The sequence below is a fragment of the Styela clava genome, chromosome 5, assembly GCF_964204865.1.
Source record: "Styela clava chromosome 5, kaStyClav1.hap1.2, whole genome shotgun sequence".
In the NCBI taxonomy this organism is placed as follows: Eukaryota; Metazoa; Chordata; class Ascidiacea; order Stolidobranchia; family Styelidae; genus Styela; species Styela clava.
The window spans coordinates 14,761,474-14,770,896 of NC_135254.1; the positions used below are offsets into that span (position 1 = coordinate 14,761,474).

The following is a 9,423-nucleotide window of genomic DNA, read 5'->3' on the forward strand; positions in this document are numbered from 1 at the left end:
CAAATTATGTTTTAGTTTGAAAATCGCTGTAGCGTTGAATTTAAGTCAGTCGAGTCAGCAAATCTTTCGTCACAATGGTCAATGTTTATTGATGCGTCGGTGATATTGCAGCTTGATTGCGGTTAGTTAGTCTAAGTCAGTGTTCTTCAACCTGCATGGCATCCGAAATCACCAACCCAGACACATGCCCGTATTATCTATATGATTTGTGATGTAACAACGTGCTCACGTCGATTCTTAGCGTTAATAACATTTTACATTTCATGTGCGCCGCGTTTGCATTGTTGTATCCAATTGAATATTTTATAGGCTGTACACCTTTCGTATACCCTTTATCAGTTGTATACCCAACTTATGGTCTGGTATACACTTGGTATACCGTATACCCGATTGGAGCGCACTGGTCTAAGTTACTGTGCGATGTGTCCAACATTAAAAAAAAACGAAAGTACGAAGATGAAAACAGAGTTGCCTTGTTTATCTATTTATTGTTATTAGACTATTGTGTGAATTTATTTTCTGTTCATGGTATTTCGATAATATTAATAAATTCACAAATTCTGCGGCTCTCTTAAAGTTCTGACTTGCAGCATGCGGCTCTTATACTAAAAAATTGTGCCCACCCCTGCTATAGAGGGTTACTATTTTCTGTGATCAGACCTAGGGTATATTCGTTTCAAAAGTCGAGTAAAAGCCACTATAACATTGAATTGTTGTTGAATGTAATGAGAAGTAACTTTGGGTAACGTGACATCATGTAGTCAGTAACTGCTCCCAATCAACTATAAATCGACATTGATTTTTTGTGCATTTATTACCTGAATATCAAGCAGCTAAGATAAGTTTGCACGCGTGACTGAGCACACATCAGCGATTATTTTGAGATATATTATGATGTCAGTATATAGTACGCCTATACATTTATAATTAACGTTTAGAATATTTTATGAATAACAATAATAACTTAATCAGTTTTCATGCATAAAGAAACACATAACAAATTCTGATATTTAATAAGTCTTTCTCTACATCAATCATCTTTCTACCTAAACTGTTTTTCAATAATATAAAAGGATGATATTTCATTTGTAAAACTATCGGGTGGAGAGTGTAGTAGTATCAAACATTGCTCTGTACGCATTACACAACTTTAAATACAATCCAAGCAATTACGCAAATCAAAAACGCTATGATGAGCATGTTCATCCAGAATGGCCGACTTTGTCGTTTTTCTTTTCCAGACAACGGGAACCACATGCGATCCCAATGTGCCATAATAATTTTTCGAGCATCTTTCCATTTACCAGGCCCTGTCAGTCTGTACTGTACGCAGGTGAATGGGCCGTAAAGCACCTATGGAAATAAGAACGAATTTATTCCAATTGTCAGTGAAAAGAACAAATAGGGAATTGTGTGATGTTTATCATTATTTATATTTCTGGGGTTATGTCAATACAATGATTGACCAAAAAATCAAAGATAAAACCAATTGCGTTATTCAATAACATATTTATTTGCATTTTTATGCAATTTACTGTATTATATAGCTCAAAGTAAAGTAAATTTTCAACTTAGTTTGGTTGAGATCTATATCTTTTATTTCATTTAATGTGACCTTCGAACTATTTGAGTTATTTTTGGATTCCGATTGCCTGAAGCATCCTTAAATAAATCCCATACCTTCCACGCAAGTAATGGATCCGTAACAAACAATCGTAACACATCTGGCTTGCATGATAGTTCTGTTGCAATGCTGTCCATGTATGAAACTCCATCTACCTGCAGGTAAACGGATTTATGCTATTACTAACAAACATGCAAATATCAATTGTTTATCTCCTCATGGCGCTTATCACGCAATATCTCCTTCCATTTGCCGCAAGGCAATTTTTTGGCGGCAATGCATAAGCACTGTTTTGAGTATATGGGCCAAACCTAGGCATATCCGTCACGAAATATTTATCCATGTTATTGACTCCGTATGAGTTTAAATTTTATTTTAGAATATTTACAAACCTCAATTGTGTGGCGATGACTATCAAGATATCTTTTTTTCATTCCAGTCATCATTTCATCATATTCGACTTTCATTGATTCATTTGATGGCAGTTTTAACTCGCCTTAAATACATGTAAACTTAAACAAAGTCATCGTCTATTCTCGACCTATATTTGCATGCTCGTTCTTGAGCTTGACGTTTATTCACGAAACAAACAACAATTTATGGTTTTCGCCTAAACGCTTCGGTGCTGTAGATGAAATTGAGAGAATAATATGTTCTTTTAACAACATTCTAAATGTTTTATCGATACATAAATCTATATGAAATGCTGTATTGGCATGACGTATTCGATTAATTCCACACCCCCAGCCATATATTCTCATTTTTACAGTTACGTCGACCATATTTGAAATTATTGCAGACATTGAGATTTCGGAGTCTACACAAACGTACGGTTGTGACTATTATTACCTTTGAAAACTTTTGTTGCCCATCTTGATTGAAGTTCGGAGCACGGGCCAATTACGGCAAGAGGCTGAACAAGGCCAATAACGGCTAATGTGTTTCGTTCCAAGTTCATGGGCCATACCAGGCGAAAAAGTTCTGATTCGTGGTTGGTTGTCTGTGATGAAATATTGTTTACTAAAACATGTTTGAATGAATATACCGAAGCTTGGAGATTATACAAACATCAGTTAGACCAAGCTCCTCATATTTGCCTTGTATGCACGAACCGATACGTTTTATTAAAAATAATATCTAATAAATGAACGCCTCAATGCTTACAATTTTATATAGAACATTGCATTAGTCTCTTTTTGTAATATCAAACAGAACAATGAAGAGTCTGAGTTAATTGTTTTGTTGTTGATAATTTCATATATTTCTGAAGTCTCAAATCGGAGTAAAATTTTTCCCTTGGGCAGAATACGGTCAATCAACATCAAGGTTTTTGCGATCAAAATACATTGCAGTGTAGTAGGAGTAATTTTCTTTAGAGACTAGGTTGAAGTCACATTATTAATATACTTGAAGTGAACAAAGATGGGATCAAACCTTATATGACATAATGTAAAATTTATCAGAGTAACAGGGTCCTATGTCCCAGACTGATAACCAATTTAAATGAAAAGTGCATGAGTCATGATATATTTATTAGACAACATGGCCGCGTGGATAATCATGCCATGGTTGTTGTTCAAAAATTAGTGTTTGTAAATTACAGCCGAATAAGTCAAAAAAACTTTTTCGGTTTTAATGCTACAAGCAAATTAATAAAGTCGGAATATGGATATATTCGATTCCAGACGTAATATGTTCAAACCTACTTTAATATTGCCGAGCATGTTGGAAAAAGTCATGACGAATCTCAGGATTATGCTGCAAACAGCGAAAAATTGCAAATATGGAAAAATCCACCTTACAAAATCTAAATTATTATTCCAAGAGCAAAGTTATCTTACGTCAACCACACATTTGTCTAAGAACGGAAATTCGAAAGAAAATCCTGTTGCAAAAATTACTGCATCCATTTGTTCTCTTGTTCCGTCACTAAATATAACTTCAGTTTCTGTGAATCCTGTGATGTTAGGCTTCAAAGAAACAGTGCCGTTAGCAATCCTGTTTGGCAGTTCGTCGTTGATTGTCGGATGCTGAAAATTGTTAATTAAATTTTCAAATTTGTATAATTTAAAATACATTTTGAGTGGCTTTAAAACGAAAAAAGTAAGAGGTATAAAGACACTGTGTAATATAATCCATTCAAAAGTGACCAGCCTAGTGACATATCAAAATAATGACTTTACTTATGCTACTATATGCTTATGTACCATGCTAGCCATGGAAGTGTCAAGTATTGGATATTCGAAAAAGGTGTGAAAGAAAAATATTCAACCTGTGAAAGTACTCGATGCTTCGGCTTGAGCCCATATTTTCCGTGATCAAATCTGGTGTTCAGAATCGATTCAAACAATGGATTCATGATGAATGGCATGTTTATCATCAACCACGAATTAAGCCTGAATATATTTTTAATCATGTTTAAAACAGCTGTAATATACAGATATATGCATTTTTTGCAGTGGTATTTATTACATATGGGATGCAGCATTAATTTTATATCGAGAATTTTAATGATCAGCGCTAGTTATGAAACTGATATAAACAAGCAAACCTGGTGATGGCGAGAAAGTCAAACGGAACACCTTTATCCATGATGCGATTAAAAACCCAAGCTCCCCGTCTCGTACTCAAGTAAACCTGTGAGAAAAATGAGAGGATACTGTCATTAACATGTTTCGATAAAATGTTTGTGGAAAGGAATATATAAAAAATGACATGTTCTTTCTGTTTCAAATTTTTGCATGTTTTGATAAAAGTACGGACCAAGCCACAGAGGGCTTAAGCAACACGAAAAAAAAGTTTTGAAGATAACCAATTTTAACTAATGTGTATTTCTCTGAAACGTCTTTAACGTTAGACGACTCATATTTACAAAAATTCGTGGATTATGAGTTGTTTAACATGCTATTTCTAGATTTTGTGGTTTGAAAAAGCACAAGCTGCCCATTCTGTTTCATATAATCTGCCGAGCCATGTTGTGGTATTATTTGACAAGACTGAGAAGCAGTAATTCAAGTTAGTAAAAGTAAAATATGCGCTACAGGCGAAAGTATTCAGGTTAAACAACAACAACCAATTCCATTTTTTCTCTATAGAGGTTACCAGAAATAAGTACTGCTAATTTTTTGCTAATAACTAATAACATTGCCGTTGCCACAATCCGCTTAGCTCGGAAGTAACTGAAAGTTGCTGAAATGGATTAATAAATTAAAAAGTATAAAAATTTCTGGTAAACAAATGTCATGTCAGTGATAATTACAGTTTGAATCACCACAATAACAATTCCCACGAAAAATCAATCCTGTATATCACGTAGGCACGGCATTGAAACCTAACATTAATTTTTTTGAGAGGCAGCAAATCAAGTTTACTTTTCAAAGCTTATACATTCTATTGGTCTATATATTCTAGTTGTTTATAATTATCATTTACTAATTTTTATTCCGATTTTGCAATACTCTATGCGTAAAACAATTTCAAAATTAAAATAAATCCATATCAAGTTATAGTCTCGAACATGATAATGATCTCTCTTTCAATCTTTGTATTTAGAGGGGAAAAAATTATCCGGATATTGGCGTAATTCGTTTTGGCACAAACCAATAATCATTTCAGTTCCATTTCGGCGTATTAGACGAGCTGGCGGAGTACCCAAATCAATATATATGTGGAATAGCAATGCATATTTCTGCGGTTAAGTAAATAGCACTTGGCATTTTAGTTTCTGTATCTTTGCTCATTCTCGTTAATTTCTCAGTGAGTTCTCGTGACGTTGCTTTGAGCGAATAAAACTCAAAATAGTATTACGTAGTCATTGTCACTTAAATTTGAACAGAAAAATTTGCATCGCGTTTTTAAAATAAATTTCAAATATTTTAAACCGGATATTTGAGGTGGGAAATTTTGGTACAATAATGAGCACGAATCACTTAGTCAGTAGATCAAAATAATTCTGAAGTAATTTACACACAGTGCCCTTGTATGACAAAATGTAAAACAAAAAAATTTAAATACTTGTTTTGCATTTCTACTCAATTCTACAGCCATATCGCAACCAGAGTTTCCGGTTCCAACGATAGCAATTCGTTTTCCTTCAAATGGCTTTGAGCTTCGATATAAGCGACTGTGCATCTTATCACCCTGGAATTTTTCAACGCCTGAATAACAATACAAGTGGTTTTGATGAATTTCGCGGGTGATTTGATATGTGACAGAGACTAGCAAGGGGCCTGGGCTTATTATTGTCACAGGCAGACAACATCTCTTTCTTATAATATAACCACATAATTCGTTTTCAATCTGAGCAGACAATATCAATACCTGGGAAATCGTCCAATGGATAATAAGGCACAGCGTGGTGTCCAACACATACCATCACGCCATCAAAGATTCTGGTCTCCGTGCTTCCATCACGTACGTTTTTCAGACTCAGCTGCCTTAAATTAATAATGAGGGAATTTTTATTTTATTGCCAAACAATTGCCAGCGGACTATATTCAAATTGTAGTACGGGAAACAGTAAAAGTAAGTCATTATATTTTAACACGTTGCTATCTATTGTAGAATACATTTTTCTAGTTTCCCTGAAGTGAGCTTATATAGAGTAACTTTAAAGTAGCCGAACACAAATCGTTTGTGCCGGCTTTGTTTATGGTGAATGCTTTATTTTATTTGGACTTTCTCAAAAAAAAAAAATATATATCCACAACTATGTACTCTAACATAATACTCTAAAATTGCATTCAATTGACTCTTGTAAAAGAATTTAAAAAATGAAAATACACAAATTTTGGGTACGACAGACAAGCAAGACATGTGAAACAGCTGTTGAAATCATAGACTACTTTCAATTTCCCGGCGTAGAGAGAGTAATACTGAAGCAGTCACGTTACGGCATATTTCAATGAGAAGTAATTCAAAAAAGCAGGAATATGTTCTTTAATTAATAAAGTATAATAATCTAATTTTCATTTCTTTCAAACTTAGCGTTCAGCGATTCATTCGTTTTAGCAATACATCTCTGGGAGTCTATACATCCGTATAGCATACTTATTCGAAATAAAACTTTTGAAGAGCCCTCGCTCGTGTTTATCAATAGCTACCGACGTGTATCATCACCATTCCCCCAGGCTTAACGGCCGGTTTGAAAGCATCTCATTGAGTTCTTTTACCTATTTTCATTGTCATCAGGTGCGATTACACGTGTAGTACATTATTGCCTAATGTTTTAACACTGATTCGAAGTTTTAGCAACTTACCTGAATATCAGTCCAGTATCTATGTCTTGTGTATTGTAATTATATACTACACCGGGGTGGAGTTCTTATCTAACATAATAATTTATCACAAGTTCATAATGGCCAATTTCTCTGCAATCTTACCATCTTCCCGTTTCTTTGAAATCCGCAGTTTGGCAACATTTGATAACTTCTGTGTTCAAGTTGATATATTTTCGCAGGTTAAACCTAAAACGTGAAACAAGTTTAAGCGTTTTCAATATTCTACTTGAAAGATGAACATCCGACTTCAGTAGTCCTCAAAATAGTACTCAATTTTATCGCCGCGGCAACCCCTAGAATGGAATAGGACTGTAAAATATTTATAAAGCCCCGTAAATGGACGCGGATAAATTTCAAGGAAAAGCTCTGAGATTAAATGTGCTTGAAAGACCAAGAACCACAATGAGTGGTTACTGCACCTCCAAATGTCAATACTAACGTTTCAAGAATTTAAGAAAGAGGAACTGATTCATTCATTCATATGGCAGTTTTTATATTGACTTTTCGTAATATTACATTTAGCTATAGAAAGCATACTTTTCTGCATAAAGGTTGAAATAATCCATCACTTTCGTGTGATGCATAAAATTTGGATAATCTTTTGGTATAGGGAAGTCGGAGAATGCAAGAGTTTCTTTGCTACTGTTGATGACGGTAGTGCTATAAACGGTTGCCCCATCTTTCTCCTCTGCTTCATATCTCCACAGACCTGGAATAGGATAAATGAAAGTATGCATAATAGGACAATAAATCAAAGCAAATGTATGAGAAAATTTGGGTGAGCGAACACGTACTACTTCTTTTACCAATACCTTTTCATCTAAAATCTGTACGCTTCAATCTGTACCTTACTAGAGGTTTTGTTTGCTCTCCCGATTTTATAATCAGTTTATTTATTTCGTTTTTATCAATTATCTATTATGCTGATTATGGAGTCGAAATAAACTTATATATACTTATGAACATGGAGTGAAAATGCTCCTGTAAATTATACCAAACAGAAAAATTTGGGGTGAAATATTGGCCCTTGTATAACAAGAAAAACGAAATTTGATAAAATACAAAAAATATTCTTTTGGTGAATTATTCCATCTTTGAATACTAAAAATTTGAATTTAATTGGACCATTAGTTACAGAAAAAAAGCATTTTTCAGCCTCAAAAACAACAAATATTAAAAAAACAAAAATACCGACAGAAATATAGCAAACTAATTCATACGTCCAATTCGTGCCCGACAAAAATATCTCAAAAAAAAAACGAATCAAAACTTGTTATAATCTGGTTGTTTTCACGTATTTAATGTACACAGAATGCCGTAGTATTTGACATAGTGCACTGATGCTCTTACTTTGTCGTAATAAAATAAATTGTACTCGTGTGATTTTATCGTCGACCTTGGGATTTTTCCTATGACGATATCTTAAAAATAATTTTGAAATTTTAAGCGGCTCAAATTTTTTACCCCCAATTTCGTGATCTTTGTCGAAACATGCAGGTTCTAGTCCTTCATCCAGGCAACATTTGATGGCTGCTAAACCACTACATCCAGCCCCAATTATAGCGATTTTTTTTAGCTAACGAATCCATTTGTTATTAAACTGTTATAACACAAGTAAGCGAGACGTCAATATACTGTTGTACATGCCCTCTGGATTCGTAGTTTTTAAAGAAGAATTTTCTCTCTCTTTTTTTGGAATCTCTCCAAGCAACGTTATCACGACGCTGTATAAAGTAAACAGCGACATTTCAGTGAATCATTCATTTTTCACCTTGCAATTTAACGTAACATGCCCTCCGTGTGCTTTGTTTTCATTTAAGTGTTTTTGCTTCTTGCGTGGCAAATTTACCTTGAAGAATACTAATATATGTTCAATGTTCCTATTCCACACATATATACCTCTGTTACGGTAGTTAAGCGGACTTGCCATAATTGCAGCACTCAAGCGTACGTCGTTTTTCTGTTGAGTCAAAATAATTCTCTTGATACTAAACATAAAATGTTTGTCCGCTTGATTCGTACACGTAATTCAAACCACTAAATGTTTTAGCCCAGGGTGGTCCAAACTGCGGCCCGCGGGTCGCATGCGGCCCATGGACACCTTCCGTGCGGCCCGCAGAACAGTTTTAGCGTGTACTAAATCATTGGCAAATATTTGTATTTATTGGCAGAAAAGTTCGAGTTCTTTTTAAACAATTTCAACTGAGAATAGCCATTTCCTAATCCCGATGTCGAGATTAATGTTTGTTAAAATCACGGAATTTCAATGTTGTATCTATAAACGTCAAGACGGCGCCAGGGAATGACGACCTGTGATCGGTACCAGGAAAATGAATGTAATTTTAAGACATTATAAAACCAAGCACGAGAAAATATACCGAACATACCACGGTATTTCTCGGCAAGCAATTTTAAACTAACTATACAGCAGGATCGTCCAACCTGTGGCCCGCGGAAGCATTTAGATTGGCCCGCGCTGTATTTTTCAGAATTGAATAAAAAAATTGAATGAAGATGAGA

At 34.6% G+C, this 9,423-nt stretch overlaps 1 protein-coding gene across 2 annotated transcripts; it reads right to left on the reverse strand.

Annotated features, from left to right (window-relative positions):
- Positions 1 to 872: 872 nt before the first annotated feature.
- On the reverse strand, positions 873 to 8,627 carry LOC120344694 (flavin-containing monooxygenase 5-like). Of its 2 annotated transcripts, XM_039413998.2 has the most exons (12): positions 8,368 to 8,627; positions 7,441 to 7,612; positions 7,006 to 7,089; positions 5,945 to 6,060; positions 5,639 to 5,781; positions 4,176 to 4,261; positions 3,897 to 4,020; positions 3,466 to 3,654; positions 2,474 to 2,624; positions 2,017 to 2,120; positions 1,681 to 1,779; positions 873 to 1,353 (listed from the first exon to the last, which is right to left on the reverse strand). In XM_039413998.2, the coding sequence occupies exons 2-12, from the start codon at positions 7,485 to 7,487 to the stop codon at positions 1,141 to 1,143; spliced, it is 1,356 nt and encodes a 451-aa protein (XP_039269932.2). In that variant the 5' UTR covers positions 7,488 to 7,612; positions 8,368 to 8,627; the 3' UTR covers positions 873 to 1,140. The 2 variants fall into 2 exon arrangements, with proteins under 2 accessions (XP_039269932.2, XP_077969065.1); XM_078112939.1 differs by lacking the exon at positions 2,017 to 2,120 and having other exon boundaries at positions 1,159 to 1,353.
- Positions 8,628 to 9,423: the final 796 nt, after the last annotated feature.

Excerpts from the sequence above, each read along its gene's own strand:
- LOC120344694 (XM_039413998.2), bottom strand. The coding sequence starts at position 7,487 with ATGCATCACACGAAAGTGATGGATTATTTCAACCTTTATGCAGAAAA. Across the intron at positions 7,090-7,440 it reads TTCAACCTTTATGCAGAAAA|GTTTAACCTGCGAAAATATA; the intron begins GTATGCTTTCTA and ends TTCACGTTTTAG. Across the intron at positions 4,021-4,175 it reads GACTTTCTCGCCATCACCAG|GCTTAATTCGTGGTTGATGA; the intron begins GTTTGCTTGTTT and ends AAATATATTCAG.